Below are 22,158 nucleotides of genomic sequence, written 5' to 3'. Positions count from 1 at the left end.
TAGATATGGCACATACCTGCCCTCTTCCTTTTTTACAGTGCATTTGTCTTACTGCAATGTGTTGCGTTGTGTGAAAAAATAATAAATCTACCCCATGATGTTTGATTCTCTATGCATAGTACGGCCAACGTTTCATGCCTTCTGGGACTTTGTTTTCAGGAAAGTAAATGTGAGGCCATTCTGACCGGCCCTGCATTCCAAAGCTGCAACTCACTTGTTGGTGTCAGCGCCTACATTGAAGCCTGTGTGAAGGACATGTGCCAGTGCACCGATCCTCAAAGTTCCTCCTGCCTGTGTCACACCTTCTCGGAGTACTCCCGGCAGTGCTCTCATGCTGGCGGAGCCCCTAAGAACTGGAGGACAGCTGACTTGTGCCGTGAGTATCTGTGGTTAAAGCATGAATAAAGGGCATTTTTGAAGAGAGATGCAATATTACTAGAAACATTCACATTGTACTTAATTCCCCAGTCATCTTTATTCAAGTCAGATGCAAAAACAGCATGACCCACTGGTTTTTAGTTAATGCAATGCTGTGTGGGTGAAAAATATTTTAAGATCTTAGATACACTAAGGGGCAGATTTATGTTAACTGGCGCATCCCCAGTGATGCGCCAGTTAACATGCACCACAGTGCGCCACAGCTCCGCCAGCCATGGTGCGACGCATTTATAATGCGGCGCACCATGGTGCAAAAACAGCACAGATGCGTGACGCATCTGTGCCGGAAATGTGGCGCATTGCTGGAGTTGCGTCGCAAGCGCGACGCAACTCCAGCAAGGCTCGGGGTGCCCCATTTTAACAATGCTGCGTCAAGACCTACGCCTGCTTCAAGCAGGCGCAGGCTTTTGACGCAGCATTGGCTTAAAAGTGACTGAGTGAAATCTCCTAGATTTCACTCAGCCACTTTTGCGAGGCGCACCTGCCCCGGAACGCCCAGCCTGCGCCGGAACGCCCACAAGCGGCGCAGGGCTTTACAACGTGACGCATCTGCCTAGATGCGTCACGTTGTAAATCGTTCGTAGGGATGCGCCACGTTTACGCCGCCTTGCGTGACGCAACGGCGGCGTAAACGTGGCGCAAGGGCCTCATAAATCTGCCCCTAAGTCAGGGACTAAATCTCAAAGCCCTCTTCAGATTGACCTCAATATTAGGCCTGGGCGGTGAACTCCTTTCTGTTCGCAGAATTTGCAGAGTTATCCGCACACTGTGGAGCATGCAGAGTTCTGAAAAATTCCGATCCGCGAATGAAGCAGTTTTTTTTCCACGCTCGCATTCACCAACGTTAAATTGGTGAACCAGAGTGAGAAAAATCCAACACTAGGCTATCTCCCAGAGAGATTTCTCAATGCAGGATTGCGGATGGTCGCAACTGCTCGCACTGAAATAACATCCGTTCAGGTTGAGGAAGCTGCGTCTCGAGTAGAACATCTACTCGAGTGGCAGAAAGAAGCAACGCCCTATTGGCATGATGCCATTCGCTTTGATTTTCCAGCGCGGGACAAACACCCGGCGCTTAAAATCAGCACGAACGGCATGACCTAAAACACTCTGCCGCTTGTGGAAGTTTTTTGGTCACTTCACAGAACTCCGCCTAGGCCTAATCAATAACACAGCATTATGTGATGTGTATGAGGTAAGCCCGAGCAAAGAATATGGAGGTGTCTTCCTTGTATTTAACATCTTTGTTAAACCCACATAGGATTTAGCAAACAATGCCCAATAACAATATGAAAATTACACATTTAACATAGCAGATGCAGCACAAAAACACTTATTTATGGTTTCTAAGCTGCTCCAGCCCTTGTGTTATCTCAGACTGTATCTTGAAAATGATATAAACTAAAACACTAATTATCTCGTTCATTAAACAAATGAGTGTCTTCGGTTTTAGTCATTTTGCCTCCTCGAGATTCTGCGATTTGCTTTCTACTATTCTTGACAGCAGTCTCTCAATTCAAGTTTATTTTGTCTTTGTCCACAGCCTGAGAAACAATGAATAAACTCTGAGGCCTATATGCAACATATTTCCATGCACCCTTTCCTACGTTTGTTGGGTTTGAGAGAGTGCACACCGCGGAAACTACTTTTTCCATTTCTTTAGTAATGACTGAAGCCCCAGGGAGACCACCGAACACACCATTTGCTTCGTTCCCATTTTTATTCGTATATTTAAAATTTAGGTGTGAGGAATACATCCATTGCCTTCTCCCCTTTATCTTTTTATAATCACATTGCAGTAGGAGTACATGTTGATATTTCCAGCTTTACTACAGCAAAATATGGCGAAAGAAACAGTAATTTGAATTACCCTTGCAAAAAATGCCACTTGGATAATGATTAAATATGCAATAAAATGGGCGTACATTATAGCATTGTCCTACCTCATGTGCTAGGTCCGGCTAAATGTCTTGAAGGGCTCCAATACTGAACACCTTTATGATTCTGCTCAGAATCTCGCTGCCTTTCTAGCCGTCACCTCTCTCGCGTGTCCTGCACAAGCTGATGCTGTCCTCTAGCGGTAGTTTTTTGATTAATGTGTATGCTGGTGTATAAATTAAAATATGTGCAGTAAACTGTGTTGAGATATAACCATTGCTTTTATTTCAATTTCAGCCATGTCATGCTCTTTCAACATGCAGTTCCAGGAGTGCGGATCACCATGTGCAAATACCTGCACCAACTCAGAGAGGACAGAACTCTGCGAGGAACACTGTACTGATGGCTGCTTCTGCCCCCCTGGTAACTTCGAGCTCGCATTCTCTTTGCCAGTTCTCAACTCTCCCAGACCAAACATTCCTTCAGGGGAGCTGTCTGCTCACATTCTAAAGTTCCCTTTAGGGGAGCTGTCTGCTCACATTCTAAAGATCACTTTCTGGGAGTTGTCTGCTCATGTTCTTAAGATTCCTTTTAAGGGAGCTGTCTGCTCACATTCTAAAGATTCTGTACTATCCTTTAACAGTCTCACTGGGAGCAGCCTTCTAGCTGCTCAGCCCCATCCATCCAACTGTCACTCTGCTCAAGTCATCTAAGCATTCCACACTCAGCCCTCACACCAACATTCCACTCAGAACATTCGCACAGGCTGAGCAGCCAGGAACAAGTTAACATAAGAGATAGATAGCAATGGAAGATTACTACATATCTCTACCTTATAAATGAAAGACGAAACTAAACATCATTAAACTATAGACCTAAAAATACAAGATAAGGTAAATAATAAAAATGTCTTAAAACTACAAGCATAACTGTACAAGCTAAATACATACACCGAAGATCTTAAAACTGTAAACATACCAGCATAAGATAAGTTGATAAACATGTACCAAACATCTTAAAACTGTAAACGCAACAGCTAAAGATAAGTAATTTAGTCAAAAGATAAGTAACATAGTCAGTAACCCAGGGATGACAGAAACGAAATCACAAGAGGGGTAGCGACTACGAGAGATAAAGAGAGAAGAGAAAAGGTACATAATATAATATGAAATACCCATCTCCCCCTCTTAATAAAAGGAATAAATTGATGACGAAAATGTATAATCCCTTGTAAGGAAAACACCATGTAAAAGTGTGGAAAGAGGGACTTGGACTCAAATTCCTGCCCCCGCCCTAAACAGGGGACAACATATATGTGGATGTGGACAAGAGGGACTTGTACCCAATGTCCTGCCCCCAAAATAAATAGGAGACAACATGTAAATAAATGTGGACAAGAGGGACTAGAACCCAATGTCCTGCCCCCAAAATAAATAGGAGACAACATGTAAATAAATGTGGACAAGAGGGACTATAACCCAATGTCCTGTCCCCACCCTAAACAGGGGACAACAAATATGTGGATGTGGATAAGAGGGACTTGTACCCAATGTCCTGCCCCCGTAAACCAAAAGGGAAAACCTGTGATTAAAACGTCAAGAGAACATTGGGAATTTCACCCAATGTCCTGGTCCCACTAATCACTAAGGGACAACAAATGAAAACAAACAACAACTCGTGTGGCTCAATGCGTCTTAGGCACGCAAGCCCCACCCCTGCTACAACAACTCGTGCGGCGCAATGCGTCTTAGGCACGCAAGGACCTACCCCTGCTACAACAACTTGTGCGGCGCAATGCGTCTTAAGCACGCAGGGACCCAACCCCTGCAACAAATCATAATAACACCCTTGCGTAAGAGTACTAATGTAATATAGAATAAAGTTGGACACAAAAGTCCTAAAACTTACCCCACCGTAGGGCCAACCTTCATGTAAAGGAACGTTTACCCCGTGTGAGGGTTCACCCCTGTGTTGGGGCCATGTGAATTGCAGCTAAATCCTGCAAAGAAAACTGCATGTCCCTAACGTAAGGGAAAACTTAATATGTAATGTAATACTGTAAAACTGTACTTGAGACATTTAAGATTGCTACATATATACTGAAAAGTGATTTTGACATAAACGCTGCAAACAGGCATGGAATTAAGACATCAAAAAGAAAATGTGAAAAATAGCCACTAGATGGCAGCATAGTACAGATGAGTGAATGAAGATATGCATGTAAACCAGATCGACACAACTCGAGAATAAAAAAAAATGCAACCTTCAAAGAAAACGAGTCACTGTTGTTATTTCAAAATCACATGTGCTCAGATAAACCTTCAAAGTATCTTTTGCCAATTTCTTCATGCTACAGTTTTATGAGTGAGTTGTAGAATCAGAGGAAGACAAATACATCCTCTCACCAGACATAGCTTAATCCTCATGAAAATCCACAAAAAGGCAAGGAAAGCGTGTAATTGTTGCTCCCACGACGCTGTTCCTGAAAGGCCAAAGCTTCAATTAGCTTTATGTAAAACATCAGAACCGACACAAACGTGGTTGGCAAAACGGGAGTCAAGCACTTGAAATTGTACTGTAAAACAGGGTTGGATTGGGAAAAAAAATTGTCCCGAGCGCTCAAAAAAGTGGCCCACATTTGCATATTGTAATAATACATATTAATATATAATAATAAAATTACCAGACTATTTTTCCATACATTAAATATCAATAAGGATAGCTCAATCAAATGAGAGGCAGAGTCCGTGGTATCTGAGTCATACGGGCTTTAATTCTGATCCTCGAGGAACAGGACATCATGTTCCATCACCACTAAGGTTCAGGAAGGGATATTCAACGTTTTATTAACATCACACATTATATATAGTAAAACAGTATAATTGAAATGAATACAGTAGGTGTAACAGGTGAAAAGAGAGAGATAAGAACACATGTGCGTAACAGGAGGCGTGTAAGAAGGCGTACACGTGGGCGTGCACTTGACATGTCAGGGAAACGTCACAAGAAACGTCACAAGTGGGTGGATGCTTAGAGAAAGTTTGCAGGATCAGCAGAAACTTTTAGCATAGATGCGCGCGCAACTAAACATGACGTGTAACTGGGGAGAGCTGGGGGCTTTGACTTTAGCACTAGTAGAGGACTAATGTCTGGGATGTCAGAACGACCTGTACCTATAGCATATCTGGTATCTCATGTTTGGAGGATGTGTCGCCTGAAGTAAAAGGTCTCTCGGACAGAGGCCGTTCAATACTGAATGCTAGTGCGTGCATACGTGTCTTGGTGCAATGCGCTGGGCCATGGGCCTACCATGGTAACGGGTTCGGTAAATTACTTGCAAGGAGGACAGGAAGGCCGGGCCCTTTGCTCTGCAGCCGGGAATATGTTTACCCATTTCACTAGACTGGAATGTGTTTTCGAGGAGGCTGAGCAGATAACTTGTAGGCAAAATACTATCTTGGCAGGCAGGCCAGGCTGAGCCGGGCACCGCTTTGCTGGGCAGGAGGTAAGGCAGAGGTCAGGGATGCATACCTACACTACAGCTTTCAGAGACAGAAGAGACTCGGAGCCTCGATTAAGGGCCTAGCTCGACTGAGCCAGGAAACATGGAGAAAAACGTGTGCGAGATTCAAAAGTGCACTATGTAAAGACGTTGGCACCATAGGCCTAGAAGCCAATTTAACGTGGTTTTCTTGGAGAACTGAATAACTGACATGTTAACGTTGGACGCAAATGCATATGCGTCTTTCTAGCATGCATGGGAAGGAAGTTACATGACATACAAGGAACATGGGTGCATGGATAGGGTGCGAGTGGGGGACACATTAGCTACCTGAAAATTTCTATTACCTCATTCCCTCCTTGGCCCCTACTACACCCTTTAGGATATATCTATGTTCATAAGACCATCTATCTGTTCATATAGCATCATTTGTTCATCCTTTTTCATTCGGGAACGGGAACGTGAACTTGGACGGGGAATACAAGCTGTGGCGCACAAGCCGCAAATCGCTGGCCCACATTGCAGACAGAGACAACAACTGAATACTATGAGCAGTATTATTCCTAGGAATGACAACAATTTCCATCCCCAGGCGGATATCACACTCCAAAGCCAACCGGACCAAGTCCAAGTGTCTGGATTCTGGTGCATCTGGTGAGCTATGTTATGGAGCCGTGTTATTGCTTTATATATGGATGGCGCGTTATTAGGAATGAAAATGCAACAACTGGATCCGATGACTCTACAAGCCCCGCCCCTATCGGCCAGGATGACGTCAAGGACAAGGCGATTTTGAAGAACAACAAGTCTCATAGCAGACTGCTCCTCAGTCAGGTTACCTAGAGCAAAAGTAGTCTCGTTCACTACTGCTTCCAAAGTGGTGGTCAATCTTCGTATTAATTACTATTTTGGACGGGACCTATGAACCAGAAGTATCCTTTAATATAATCCTTATACTGATCCCATGCTGACTCAGAATAATCGATAACGGGAGGAAGGTCTCTCTTATGTCTCACATGTACAAGATGCGAATTTCGATGATATTCAGGCGGGGCTAGGAAAACAGGTGGCAATAGGAACGCGATATAACACGTCCCATCCCAATCAAGGGGCAAACGTACATAGGCTGTATAACCACATATAAAATAAGAATGGCGGGAAGCTTTGAAAGTAGACTTTCCTTTATCACTGAATTCGACCACAGTATTACAATCACTGTGTCCTAGATGTACTGAACCATTCTTTCTGACGCATAATTCGCCTTTCACTGGCAAAACTGTAATAAACGGCAAGTCCGAATTAGTCTCAGACTGCACATTCAGAATCATGAGGTTAAGTGTAAAATTACCTAATCCATATACTTCATTTTCGAGATCGGTCCCTGTCCTTTGGGGAAGACCTTCCTTGTCTGGGAAACATATTTTATTCATAACTGTATTTAGGTTCCCCCATATCCAATTGCCTTGTGAAACCGTGGACGTACTGTCTAGGGAGGACATTAAAGTAAACCATGCACCACACAAACCATTATGTGTAAACGGATAAGGAAAGAGGGGCAGAGCTCCCTTGTATTTCTGATAGGGAGGGAGTCGGCCACATACCCAGCAATTGGTGGCATTGCTGGTCTGGTGAGAATGGTGTAACATACGGATAAAAGTATTATTGCGCATTGCTAATCGATAGGACAGTTCGTGGGGGGGCAGGTCACTGAAAGTGTGCTCTACAGTGTCATTAGAGGAAGTATGTACATGAGAATCAAGAGGAAAGAAAACATGTAGCGTTAAACTTATGCATATGATCGTAAGACTCAGAAGAAACATAAAAATTAATGTAATAACGCATTGGCTATGCAGATTTTTGCAATATTTTTCTCTCTTTTCGATTCGCCTATCTCTCTGACTACTTGGGTCTATCTTATACATGTCAGAAACCTGTCTAACCGCTTCACCCGAGGGGGACTTAAACAATTAAACGCTGTCTGACCTACTAGACCTCAACTTGGCTCGGTACTCCTGTTGTGGAATTTTCTCTAGCAGGGGGAGTTTAGAGTCAGTGTCTGAAAGGGGGCAGTCCTTGATTACAGTCTCTGGACACAGTCCATGAAAGCGTTTTATGTGGCTCAAATGCAACCACCCTTTACGTCCTTCCAGTTTCACTGCGGTCGTCGTGGTCATCAACACCAACTTTGGCTGCTTCCACCTCGGCTCCAGAGGGCTCGATCGGTCAAAGTTGCGGACGTAGACGTAATCCCCTGGAACGATTTCATGCGGTTTTACTTGGGTGTTGTCCGGGAAGGCAGCCGCGACCTGTGAACGACAAGATAGTAGTGCAGACATCAAGGAAGCTAGGTAATCTGTCAGCATAGTACTTTCAACATCTGTAATTTTGCGGGGCATAGGCGTACCCCACATATTGGGGGGACGTCCAAAGACTATTTCATACGGGGACAATCCAGTTCTAGAATGGGCTACCATTCACATGTAAAAGAGGGCAACTGGCAAGGCTACTATCCAATCTACTCCTTTTTCTGCACAGACCTTCGCTAACCGTGTTTTCAGGGTTTGATTATGTCTCTCAACGAGACCAGCGGCTTCAGGGTGTCGTACGCAGTGGAATTTCCACTGGTATCCTAACAGGAGTGATACCTGTTTCATGAGCTCGGACGAGAATGGCTGACCATTATCAGAGTACACGACACGGGGCAAGCCGTATCGCGGGAAAAATTCACGGACCAGTTGTTTGGCAGTGGTTACAGCAGTGTAATCTGGGACTGGATATGCTTCTGTCCATCGGGAAAGGGCACATACGACTATGAGGACATACTTAAATCCTCGGCATCTGTCCATCTGGATATAATCCATCTGGAGAACTTCAAAAGGATGGTCAGGAGGATGAAATCCACCTTGTTCCACGGGGATACCTTTGCCTGGATTGAACTGACAACAGATCATGCAGGTACACACTTTCTGTTTTGCTGCTGCACGTAAATGCTTGTTGAACCAAAGATTCTGAATGCTGTCTAACATGGCTTTCTCTCCTAAGTGTGCTGGACTATGTGCTGTGTTAATGATAACTTGAACCATAGAGTCGGGGAGGAACCATGTGGCTCTTCCCTTCGTCATCCATCCCTGATCTGTCTGGACCCCTCCTTGTTCAGTCCATTTCTTGATTTCATCTGATGTTGCATGTGTCTGTATGTCGAGTACATCTAGTGTGGGATCCTTAACTGTCATGCAATGTGTTAGTGAAGTTACTTCAGTCTTTGTCGGATCAGTCGGTATGTCTGTTTGAGTCTGAGCTGTGAGTTTGGCTGTTCGGTCTGCCAGGTCGTTACCCTGGGAAATAGTATTGGTGACTTTAGTATGTGCTTTGCACTTCATGATGGCTATGGCTGTAGGAAAATGTATTGCTTCTAACAGGGCTTGAATGAGGGGACCGTGTTGTATCTTGGCACCGTGAGAAGTTAAAAAACCTCTTTCCTGCCAGAGAACACTGAAGTCGTGAACGACTCCGAATGCATACTGTGAATCTGTGTATATATTTACTTTCTTGTTCTTGGCTAGTATACAGGCTTGGGTCAGAGCGGTGAGCTCTGCTGCTTGAGCAGACAGTGTGTCAATACGATGTGTTTCTATGACTTCAGTTTCAGTGGTCACTGCATATGCGGCAACTAACTCTCCTGTGCTTGTTCTCATACATGAACCATCCACGTATAGTGTCAGGTCTGGGTCGGGCAATGCAATGTCGGTCAAGTCTTGTCTGGGCTTTGTCACGGTATTAATGACTTCCACACCGTCATGTGGTGCTGGATCAGTTGTACTTGAGGGTAACAATGTAGCAGGGTTGAGTATGTTGCAACGTCTGATTTCTATGTGTGGTTGAAACAGTGTCAGTTCATATCCTGTCAGTCGTGCTATGGTCAAGTGTTGAGTCTGGGTTCGGTTTAGGAGAACTTCCACGGAGTGTGGAACTTGTACTGTCAAGGGATGTCCTAACACTATTGAATCGCTTTGTCTGATAGCTAGAGCTGTCGCTGCAACTGATTTTAAGCACGCAGGCAGAGCCTGGGCTACTGGATCCAATGTACTAGAAAATAAGCACAAGGCTTATGGTGTCCTGCTTGATCTTGTGTAAGAACAGATAATGCTGTGCCATCACGTTCTGTGACAAAAAGTGTAAAAGGTTTGCTGTAACATGGTGTCGCTAAAACAGGTGCTTGACATAAAGCTTTCTTTAGTTCGTCAAAAGCTTGTGTATGTTCCTGAGTCCAAGGGAGGACAGTCGAAGTCGCTGCCTCCTGTGTCGTCAACTGTATGAGTGGTTTGGCTAGATATGCATACTGAGGAATCCATTGTCTGCAGTAAGAAGTGAGGCCAATAAAGGCCCGTACTTCCTTTTGTGTCTTGGGTTGTGGCAGATGTGCAATTAACTGGATACGATCTGGTGTCAACTGTCTACCCCTCTTGGACAGCAAGTGTCCAAGGTATACCACTTGCTGGGCACAGAATTGTAGCTTCGAAGGGGACACTTTATGCCCCTTTTCGGACAGAAAATATAAGACTGTCAGTGATGCGCGTTCGCAGTCACGTTCGGTCCGTGCTGTAATTAACAGGTCATCAACATATTGCAGTAGGGCAGTGTCAGTAGGCATGTGAATACTGTCTAGTTGTTGTTTCAGTGCTTGACTGTAGATACTAGGACTTTCTGTGAACCCTTGAGGTGCACGAGCAAATTTGAAGCTTCGGCCATTTAAACAAAATCCGAAAAGGTACTGGCTTTCCGGATGAATGGGAACACTAAAGAAGGCGTTCTTGAGATCTATTACGGTAAAGAACGCAGCTTCGGAATCAATGGCAGTCAATAGGGAAGAAATATCTGGGACTACTGGGTACTGTGGTACTATGCATTTATTCAGTTCTCGTAGGTCGATCACCAGTCTGTAGACTGGAGGTGCATTTGGGTCTGTTCGTTTAAGAATCGGAATGATTGGAGAATTACATACATTGGAGTCAGTCTCTATAACTACTCCTTGGGCAATCAGTTCGTCAATAATTTTCAGTAAGGCTGCTACAGTCTCGGGGGGCAATTTGTATTGTCGGATTCGGGGTAGTACAACTCCTTGTTTGAGAGTGACACGATAGGGTGTAATGTGCATACAACCTACATCAGTTGGACCTTGCGCCCATAAATGCTGTGGTACATTTTGCAATCTTGGATCAAAATCTCTCAACACATAATGACCTTTAAAGTCACGTAAAAACAATCTCACTCCTTCCGGAGAACAACATATCACTGCTCCTAGTGCTTTCAACGTCTTAATACCAAGCAAGTTTTCAGGACATGATTTCGTAAGTAACAAATCTGTAGTACGAGACAATGGACCAACTGCAAGGGGAACTGGCTTTGACACTTCGTTAACAATAGGCTTTCCTGAAAATCCAAGGGAAACATTCTGTGAGCCTGAGAGGGGTGCCCCTGGAACCTCGTCGTGACTGATGGAAGTTCTGCTCGCCCCTGTGTCAATCAAAAATTTTCTGTCTTTCCCTAATACCTGACTATGTACATAGGGACCCTCTTGATCTACAGGAACCTCGATAAGGGGCAAGCCAACCTCCCTCTCTAGGCTGTTTCATGTATACTGCTGATAATCGGGGTAATCTGACTGTGCATACTGGTACATTTGCTGTGTGACATGTTGCGTGGCAGCAATGGGTTGGGGCCGGGGTACAGCTACTGTCTGTTGTTGTGCATTCTGGGGAGGTTGCGTATTCTGTGGAATATTCTGTGGAACGTGTTCTGGTCTAGGTGGACGCGGTCTTTCTTTCGTCCTGCCTGTAGCAATATTGTATTTCAGAACCGGACATTCGTTTATATAGTGACCTGGCTGTTTACAGTAGTTGCAATTCCCTTTAACAGGAGCTGCAGGATGACTAGTCTGTGTCGTACCCCTCTTCTGACCATCTGCTGGGACGGACTGGGCAACTAGTACTTTCATTTTCGTATCTTTCATACGTCTCTGTTCATGTTCGTGTTCCTCTCTAATTCTGTTCTGGTGGTACTGTAACATTTGTAACATTTGGGAAGGGGTATTAGCTTGCCATGTACTCTCGACTTTCAGTACTCTGTTTTTAACCTGTGGTAAGGAATTCTCGACTAGTTTGGTCACAAAAAGATGTGGATGTGATTCACTACTTGTTTTCAGGCCGCTATTAATAATAAAACATTTCTCGAATCTGGAATAAAAATCACTGGTGTCTTCGTCTTGTTTCTGTTTGCAGGCTGAGATTGCATCCCAGTCTTCCTTTTTAACTGTCAACAACCTAGGCAAGACTTGTACTAATAATCCTGGTAATGCTTTGGCTTTGTCCCCAAGACCTATACCTGGGACTCGCCCATTTTCTTCGTCTTCTAATTCCGTCCAAATAATCTTTTTATCTCCCACCTCCCATTCTTTCTCTTTAAGTTTTTCGTAAATGCCGGCAGGCAACAATACCTTTAACATTTTAAGAATGTCGGGATACGTATAATCCCCCATGAGTAACATGTCTTTTAATTCACGGTGGAATCCTGCTGGATCTTTATCATGACAGGGCACTAATTTCTTCATTTCCAATAATTCCATTTTAGTCAAGGGTGTGTATACGAATACTCGTTGAAGCCCACCCCCTGCGGTCTGGACGGGATGAACTTCTCGTAAGGGATTCTGTCTGTCTATGTAAAATGGTTGTCTTACTGGGGGTGGAACTGGAACGAAATGTGGAGTCAGGAAAGTTCTGTATTTGTGGCGTTGTTCTAGAATGGTATTAATTAAATCGGTACCTAGGCCTCTCCATCTTTTTAGGAGTAATTCTTCCAGTATATTATATAGGGGACCTGGATCAGAATGTTGACTTTCATATAGTGTAATGAGGTGTTGGATCATGTACATACCAGCTAATAGCTGTTCGTCTGGGGAAAGACTCAAAAATGTTTGTGCTACTGAATCATCTTTATATATACTAGTATTTCCAGCCCATTGTACTGCTGACCGTGCTAGTTCCTGATCACGCATGGTACTATGTTCACTGTAACCTATTCTTTCTTTCAGTATTTTATCAGTGGCTTGGAATAAATGTTCAAGAGAACATTGCTCTGGTATGGGAGAAAGGAAACGTTTCTTGTTTTCTAGGCGAATGGGTCTGTCAAAAGGTCTTGCTCTACCTACGTACGCTATTCTATCTGGGTCTCCTTCTGCATCATCTATATCTTCCTCCTCTGTTGTTTCATTCTCCTCTTTCTCAGCCTCCCTAGCTGCATTTTCTTTTTCGTGTATTATTACAATTTCTTTACGGATCTTTCTGTACATGGATTCTATACAACCTTGTTTATTATGTTTACCATCAGCTATATTGTTACTCCAATTTATCAGGATGTCCATCTCTTCTTTGCTTGTACCTGGCCGATCTCGTTCCCTTATCAAACAATTTATCAAAAACTGTAAGATCATTCTTTGTGTCTCAACCTTGTGGTGTGCCATGGCCTCGCGAATGCATTCTGGTCTCTCCCCTGTTCTAATAAAATGGTATATGTTGTCTAAATGGTTAGTCATTTCTGGTAAAAGAATCAAATAGTTTGTAACACGTCGTAAACGTAATGAATATAACATCATATCTTCTTCGCCTGGTACTGGGTCATATCTACAATCTGTAATGTACTGTCTAAGGGTTGCGAATGTCGCAGCTTTGGGTGTACGCTGTAATGCTACTTCTCTAAGCGTCATTCGTTTTACTTGAGGCGGGGTGACAGGGCGACCTCCTACGGCGCCTCCTGAAGCGGAAGCGTAACCATCAACTAGCTGTGTTGTTACTACTGGTGTCATAGCTTGAAAAGTAGGTGTAGGTAATGTAGGCAGACTCTGGGTTGTAAGTGTAGAAAAAGGATTGGTAGGACCGATAGCAGGAGGGACAGTAACAGTAGTAGTGACAGGATGGGAAATGACAATGGGTGGGGGAGTCGAATCTTGAGGGAGTGGAGGTAACGTGTCTTGAACAGACTGAATAGGCTGATGTATATTATTAGCAGGTGGTACGCGTACATTGGTATATTCTGGAGCTACATCATCTAAATAGGAAGAAAGGAAAATGTCCCCTGCGGTCTGTTTGTGACGGAGTTTAGTCGGGACCAATGGTGGTGGCAAGTTACGGGGTGCTTCCGGGGTCGCCTTGGGCAGGCCCTCGGCGAGAACAGGATACATGCCTGTAATAAGGGCATTTCTTTGTCTGTCTTGTTGTTCTGTTCTGACTCGTTCTCCTTCTTCTAGTAACTCTCTTTCTTTAGCTTTTTCAAATTCTTCTCTACTTTTCTCTGCTTTCCTGATTTCTTTCTCTGTTCTTCTATGCGCTTCTTTACGCCATAATTCTATGGCATCTTTCTGGGATTGTCTGGCTTTCTTTTTCCATAATGCTTCTTCTACTCTCATGATGCAATCAGCATCCCATGTCCCTGAGACAGGCCATCTATATTTCTCTTCCAGATCTTTTGTGTAATCCACCCACAAATCTAGGTACAGTATGGCATCTAAGCCGTGCTTATGGTACATAAAATGTCCGGGAGTATCCCTTTCCTAGTTCCTATCTGACGTAATTTCGAGAACAGCAGCATTTTCAAACTGACTTGAACGTGAGCACAATAAACACAGTAATGAATAGCAAACTATCATTCAGACCACGACATTAAAACACATTGAAACATTTCAGACTGATATTACCTGGTACATAGAAAACACGAATTCTGAAAAGAATACTGGATTACTAGATGCACTGCTAAAACAGTACAGACAATACCGGTCCCATAAAGAGACACGTCATACCGCATTCACCTAAGTGAACACGTCTGGACCAGGTCTGTGTACCCAGACCCGTCTTGACCGGGCACAAATTAATGAACCCGTCTAGATGCGTTCCCAACAACGGTACTCACCGGGAAGCAGAAACTGAAGGCCTCAGAAACTGGACTGGACTGGACTGCGTCGGGCTACGATTTCTCCTACGCATGCGCTTCGGAACAGGTGGGCCTCCGGATACCTCGGACCTTGCTCTCTCGACTTGGGGCTCTGGTCGGGATCCTCCGCATTCCTCACCGCCTCGTCTGGATGCCGGACCGCAGTCTCCGTCTCCTCCGTGGGCCTGAGGGAGATAGCAGGAAAACCCGCAGGTGTGCACTGGATCCGTCACGGCTGTAGAAGGGGTCAAGGCCTGCGTTACATCGCCGGCGAGTGGGGAAGGGGGGAGTCCCTATTCGGGCGCCAGAATGTGTGGTAAATAAAATTACCGGACTATTTTTCCATACATTAAATATCAATAAGGATAGCTCAATCAAATGAGAGGCAGAGTCCGTGGTATCTGAGTCATACGGGCTTTAATTATGATCCTCGAGGAACAGGACATCAAGTTCCATCACCACAAAGGTTCAGGAAGGGATATTCAACGTTTTATTAACATCACACATTATATATAGTAAAAAAGTATAATTGAAATGAATACAGTAGGCGTAACAGGTGAAAAGAGAGAGATAAGAACACATGTGCGTAACAGGAGGCGTGTAAGAAGGCGTACACGTGGGCGTGCACTTGACATGTCAGGGAAACGTCACAAGAAACGTCACAAGTGGGTGGATGCTTAGAGAAAGTTTGCAGGATCAGCAGAAACTTTTAGCATAGATGCGCGCGCAACTAAACATGACGTGTAACTGGGGAGAGCTGGGGGCTTTGACTTTAGCACTAGTAGAGGACTAATGTCTGGGATGTCAGAACGACCTGTACCTATAGCATATCTGGTATCTCATGTTTGGAGGATGTGTCGTCTGAAGTAAAAGGTCTCTCTGACAGAGGCCGTTCAATACTGAATGCTAGTGCGTGCATACGTGTCTTGGTGCAATGCGCGGGGCCATGGGCCTACCATGGTAACGGGTTCTGTAAATCACTTGCAAGGAGGACAGGAAGGCCGGGCCCTTTGTTCTGCAGCCGGGAATATCTTTACCTATTTCACTAGACTGGAATGTGTTTTCGAGGAGGCTGAGCAGATAACTTGTAGGCAAAATACTATCTTGGCAGGCAGGCCAGGCTGAACCGGGCACCGCTTCGCTGGGCATGAAGTAAGGCAGAGGTCAGGGATGCATACCTACACTACAGCAGAGACTCGGAGCCTCGATTAAGGGCCTAGCTCGACTGAGCCAGGAAACATGGAGAAAAACGTGTGCGAGATTCAAAAGTGCACTATGTAAAGACGTTGGCACCATAGGCCTAGAAGCCAATTTAACGTGGTTTTCTTGGAGAACTGAATAACTGACATGTTAACGTTGGACGCAAATGCATATGCGTCTTTCTAGCATGCAAGGGAAGGAAGTTACATGACATACAAGGAACATGGGTGCATGGATAGGGTGCGAGTGGGGGACACATTAGCTACCTGAAAATTTCTATTACCTCAGTCTGTCCGCAAAACCCTGCTTCAGAGAAGTTTTATTAAAAAAAAGGGGAGTTATAAAAAAGCACAGATTAGTTTACACTCGTGAAACACACCTGAAAACAAGTGAGGCCACTTCTGCTCAGGCCCCATGCCCCGCTCAATCTGCATATACCAATGGGCCGGCCCAGGAGAGAAAGAGAGTGACACCTCTGCCCGTTCCTAAATGGGAGGTAATGGATGACTATATACTTCCAAAAAAGGCACTCAGGCACCCACTGGGCCACCCAAATCGCCCCCCCAGACTGCAAAAAAACCAGCCCAGAGCGGGAACGAACACTCCGGCCCCTCGGCATTGCCCGAGTGCCTGTGTTATCAATCCGATGCTGCTGTAAAATCACACTTGAAATTGAAGAGTAGAATTGCCAGCCTTAAGATGGAGGCATGTTCACCACGTCGCACCGGTTGGCTCCTGGCACACCCCTGCTGCTAAACGTCATGAGGAGTTCTGTAGCTTTTCTTCTCCACAACACGAGCCAGGTAAGGTGCGAGAGCTGGATTCAAAATTTGATTGGTAACACAACAGTTGTCCCTAAAGGCCTTTTTTTGGCAGAGACACAAGGTAAAATGTGTCACCAGAAATGACACTGTCTTACCTTAAAATAAAGTCTCCAAAGCGGCAAAAAAAAAACTCTGCTGGGCTAAGAACAAAACGAAGTGTCACTGTAGTACAGTTTCACCACTCTGCTCCGTGTACATTTTAATACATTGAGAGTGTGACCACAGCTTTAAAATGTAGAAAAGAGACCTCTTTAACGAGCTTGAGCGAGTGTATTAATCCCTGTACACACATTGTGGCAAATAGTCATTCATCAAGCACCACCAAAATAGCGCCCACAGCTGTCCATGAGAATCTTGTCATTTGTCCCATGCCAAGCGCATTTAAACAGATTATGCAGGAATATACTTCCTTGCGCACACATCCGGATAAAGATCACACTGTCCAACAAAGATACAAACTGCGCAGCGTTCATATAATATAGGCCATGAAAATCTGTCAGAGCACAATCATGCGTGACTCTGTGCATGTTCCAGTATGTTGAGACAGTTGGTCGAGTGCCTTCAAGCCTTAGGTACACACAGGCAAAATCTGACAGTCTTTCTAACGTATCTAACGTATCTTTTTCCTCAATGAAACTTGCTTGTCCGGAACGCCGAACTCCCCCCCTTCCCCTCCCTTACTCCCTCTCCCTTTCTGGCCCACTGACCTGTAGGGGTAGGGTTCTTAGCGCTGGGATACCCCCGGGTGACTACGCGCTCTATAAATATTTGTAATAATAATAATAATAATAATAATTCTCTAGTGAAAATGTACCTGCAGGTCACATTCTTCGTAACAATCTTGAAGTAAAAGAAAAGGCTTATTGTTTGTGAAAACTCACTCTGCACAGCATCACTGTAGTAGCTGAAAAAGCTTACTGTACATGAAGAGTGTCTCTGCGTAGCATCCATGACGCATGTAGATGTAGTAGCCTCTTCCGATGGAGGACAGCACGCTTGTTAGGGGGCTGTCCGGCGTGATGGACACCGGTGGGACTGCACAGCGCGCTGACTTTGTGGTTGTTTTCTTTGTTTCTTTTGAAGCTTAATGTTTTTACCGTAAGGTACCTGTGAGGCCTCATGAATGTCTTTTCCATCCCATCTTGTTCCTTTTGGTTTGTTCAGTCGTCCGTTACTTGTAGTATCTTTACTGCAGTGTATTGTAGAGATCAGGATGAGGTTTCTTACGCCACTTGTACCCTCTGTTTTTTAGTAGGAACGTCTTTACCTCGTCGCCAAAAATAAGCCAACACTTGTATGTTTATACTGCATCTACAAGCGTCTACAGCGCATCTAAATAATTTACAGTGCCTCTTTAATAAAAGTAATCGGTGGTCTTGTTGTTTTGGCCTCCTGTGCGAAGTGTTTCTCTTGGGGGTCATTTGTCACTGTTTGAGCGTGCCGCTCTTTGCTTCTCCAAGAGATTGGATCGTGTAATTTTAAATGATTTTCCTGCCAGCGCTGCACAGCTATGCGAGGAAACAGTATGTTCAAATTTTGTTTTTGCCGGTGGTTGTTGTTTTTACATTTTGGCATGTTAATGACAGTTGCGCATCAGTTATATAATTCAAAATTGGCACGCGCAACTTACTTTGGACATGATCCCGTGCGGAGCTTCTCCCGTGCTTTCCATGACGTCTTCGTGTTCGGTGCTGCTTACAGACGCTGTGCTGCGTGGACGTGCCCAGAGCCATCCTGTTTGCCGTGAGTTTGCGTCCCTCCATGTTGAAATGATACATTTGACATTACCTGCCAACCATTATTTACTGCCAACCACGTTTTCTGGAGTGACATTGCAGCAAATTGAAACGTCGCAGCACTTCAGACAACCTCGAATTCTCCTCAAGTCTGGTTGGATTATTTTCAGTGTGGCATTTCTTCATGAGAGTTCCAGTGGGTCATGGACCAACATCACCGATCGAACAAACAGCATGACATCGGGTGTATTATTGGAGCATCTGCGAGTTTAATTATACATCTTGAATTCGTTTAAGAGATAACTTTCTTTTTCCTGAATGCAGCGTTTTTTTAAAAATTGTACATTCTTGCAGTCGTGATTTTAAGTTTTCAATGCTATGCTGCCACCTAGTGTTTTAAAAAATATATATTTTCGAGTTGCTGAAAGCCTGTTCCTCATTGTCGCAGTGACAGGCACACCATTGTCATTTTCAGAGTACTTGTTGGTGGTTAAGATGTACAAGTTTTTAACGCAAAAATGTTTTATCTCACAGGAAATTGTAGTTCATGTACCTTTACTGCATGTTAACTAAGCTTTTGATGTGTTTTGTTAGCAAAGAATTTGGGTTAGAGTCCCAATATTCTTATTTTCACACTCACTGTTCCTTGACTTAAGGCTGGATTTGGGTTTTAGTCCCATTATCTTTAGTGTTTCACTCTCTGTCCCTGGTTTTTGGGGCAGGATATGAGTCAGAGTCCCATTATCCTTAGTTTTGCACTCATTGTCATTAGTTTTGCACTCACCGTCCCTGGTTTTTGGGACAGGATTTGGGTTTGAGTCCCATTATCCTTAGTTTTGTACTCACCGTCCTATGTTCTACACTCACTGTTTCTGGTTTGAAGGGCATGATTTGGGTTAGAGTGCCATTATCCTTAGTTTTGCACTCACCGTCCTTTGTTCTGCACTCACCGTCTCTGGTTTTTGGGACAGGATTTGGGTTAGAGTCCCGTTATCCTTAACTTTACAATCATAGTCCCTGGGTTTGAAGGGCAAGGTTTGGGTTATAGTCCCATTATCCTTGTTTTTACATTGAGTTTATTCCTACATTGGGAGCAGGAATTTGGGTTTTAGTCCCTCTTCTCTAGTTTCACTGTATTCACTCATTGCTACGTTGCCTGTATGGTTGAGTGATGGGTTAGAGTCCCTTTCGCTTAACATTTCTTTTTGTTCATGGGTTTTGGTCCCCTTTGCTTGTTTAAAGTCCGTGCACACCTATCTAGGTTCGCACGTTGCGTGTTTCTTTCTCGCATCTACAATGCACAAGCTTGTGACCTCTCCGGAGGTATGTTTGTTTGGTCTTACTTTTCTATTTTGTTTATAACTCAAATGTTTACAACTGTATGGAGAAGGAGTTTTATATGTATTTCTCTTGCTCTGTCACCTTCTTTTCTCCTAATGTGGATTGCTCTCTTGCATGCTTTCCTGGCCAGTTGGTGTGCAGAGAGTAATCATTGATGGTTCCTTTCTTATTTCTTTTTCTTCGCTTTATTTCTTTCTCATATTTATCAGAAAGGAGGATATGTCTATCTTTTTAAATCTTTTGTTGCTTTCTTTGTCTCTACCTTTGCTTTGTTACTCTCTAGTACTCTTATCTTTATTTCTGTCTACTAGCTAATACACCTGAATATATTTTCTTCTCTTTTGTTTTCCTTTGGAAGAAAAGAGGATATGTAATATCCTGGTTATCCTGGTTATAATGTTTTACATGCTTTCCACTCCTCCATCTGTAGAACACTCTAGTGTTTATGTCACCTAGAATTTGGTGTATGAAGTAGACAGTTGGAGAAGGGCTGAGGGCCTTGCTGGCTGCTCATGGTGGGGCTAATTACATCTGTACTTCAATGCTGTAACCAACCTGAAGAAATCCCATCCTCGTCGCCAAAAATAAGTGTAGTATCCTTTAACAGTCCCACCGGGAGCAGCCTGCTAGCTGCTCAGCCCCATCCATCCAACTGTCACTCTGCTCCAGTCATCCAAGCATTCCACACTCAGCCCTCGCACCAACATTCCACTCAGAACATTCACACAGGCTGAGCAGCTAGGAACACGTTAACTTAAGACATAGATAGCAATTGAAGATTACTACAGATTCCTTTTAAGGGAGCTGTCAGCTCACATTCTAAAGACCCCCTTAGGGGAACTGTCTGCTTTCCTGCTAAAGACCCCTTTAGGGGAGCTGTCTGCTCCCCTAGGCCAAAGATCCCCTTAGGAGTATTAGTGTCTGCTGTGGGGACTACCATGTCTATGATCAGACCATATCCATCACAACACTGGATACAGTGGGACATGATACTGTACCCTGTTATCTGTAAACCTGCTTGACATTTGCTGCTGAGCATCACATTGGTCATGGCAACCTGCAATAAGTAGCCCCTGATCATTGTCAATAGTTAGCTGCAAGTTATGGTTCATGGTTATGTTTGACTAGACAGATTTCAAACTTATTTTTTGCTGCAGGGACTGTGCTGGATGACATCAACAACTCTGGCTGCATTCCTTTGACCCAATGCGCTTGCACCTATGCTGGAGAAACCTATGCTACGGGCACTTCATATTCCACCCCATGCGGCTCCTGGTAAATCCATTCATTGTATTTCATTGTTGAACGCACAATAAGTAGCTTGTTTCACAAAGCCCCTGTAGTCCTAAACATAATAGTGAAAGGACTTTGTTTGAAGAGTACATATGCAGATTCTTGATTTCAATTCAGAATCCAGGTATGGCCCTTGGAGGTCTCATATTGTGATCTGTTTTGTAAAGATGGGGCAAGTTGTTCACAGCATGGAAAGCGCTGAAGTGAGCGCTCCCAGAGACATGTGCAGAAATCCTTCAGACACCAAATATCAGAAACATCCGATCGAGTCGTTGCTCATGCAGGAGGAATGCAGATTCTATAGGGTTACAAAAGTTATCACACTAAACATTGGTTAATAGCGTCTGTATCTGCAGTGTCCTGGGTTTAGGGAGGTGCCCTGTGACTGCCCTAGAAGAATTGCTTTGTATGCCTGCTGATAGTGTCACTCAGCCATTTCAATCTAGGAATTCGTAATTTATCTTGCACGGATTGTTGACCTTGAGTTTGTTCGAGATAATAATGTTTAATGTAATTTTCAGAGGAGTGCCTTCTAGAAATGATAGCAATATGATGAACTGTGGTAAGCCATCTTATAATCCAGCTACCGGTGTGTTCATTCTTACAGCTGCAGAGTTAAGAAACGTTCAATGAATGAACACTGTCAGCATCATTTTGTGTACACAGATATGATTATGTGTATGTTTTTGTTTTTAAAAACTATTAACATTACTGTCCTATGTAAAAATAATTTGATAATTACTATACTTTTTTCTCTTTGCCTGTTACTTTGTCTGTATTCATGAGTGTATATTAGCATATTTTTTATGAGCCAGAGTTAAAGTATAGTAGGAAAGACCAGTGGTCTCTAGTTTTTCCATTAATTTACTACTTATCTTAATGTTGGATACTGTGATTTATACCTCTCCTATCCGCATGTCTAATACTTACCTTCCTAATTACAAATTTTAGTTCGACTCTAATGTAT

At 43.9% G+C, this 22,158-nt stretch overlaps 1 protein-coding gene across 1 annotated transcript in view; it reads left to right on the top strand.

Annotated features, from left to right (window-relative positions):
* Positions 1-22,158, top strand: part of LOC147733207 (mucin-5AC-like) — a 179,705-nt gene that overhangs the window by 13,503 nt on the left and 144,044 nt on the right. Inside the window, exons 6-8 of the mRNA XM_086956039.1 lie at positions 160-376; positions 2,614-2,739; positions 21,056-21,173. Of these exons, the coding sequence (XP_086812165.1) occupies positions 160-376; positions 2,614-2,739; positions 21,056-21,173 (461 nt within the window). The remainder of the gene's footprint in view (positions 1-159; positions 377-2,613; positions 2,740-21,055; positions 21,174-22,158) is intronic.

The sequence above is a fragment of the Lissotriton vulgaris genome, chromosome 2_1 (assembly GCF_964263255.1).
Source record: "Lissotriton vulgaris chromosome 2_1, aLisVul1.2, whole genome shotgun sequence".
Taxonomy (NCBI): Eukaryota; Metazoa; Chordata; class Amphibia; order Caudata; family Salamandridae; genus Lissotriton; species Lissotriton vulgaris.
This window is presented reverse-complemented; position numbering and strand designations above follow the sequence as displayed.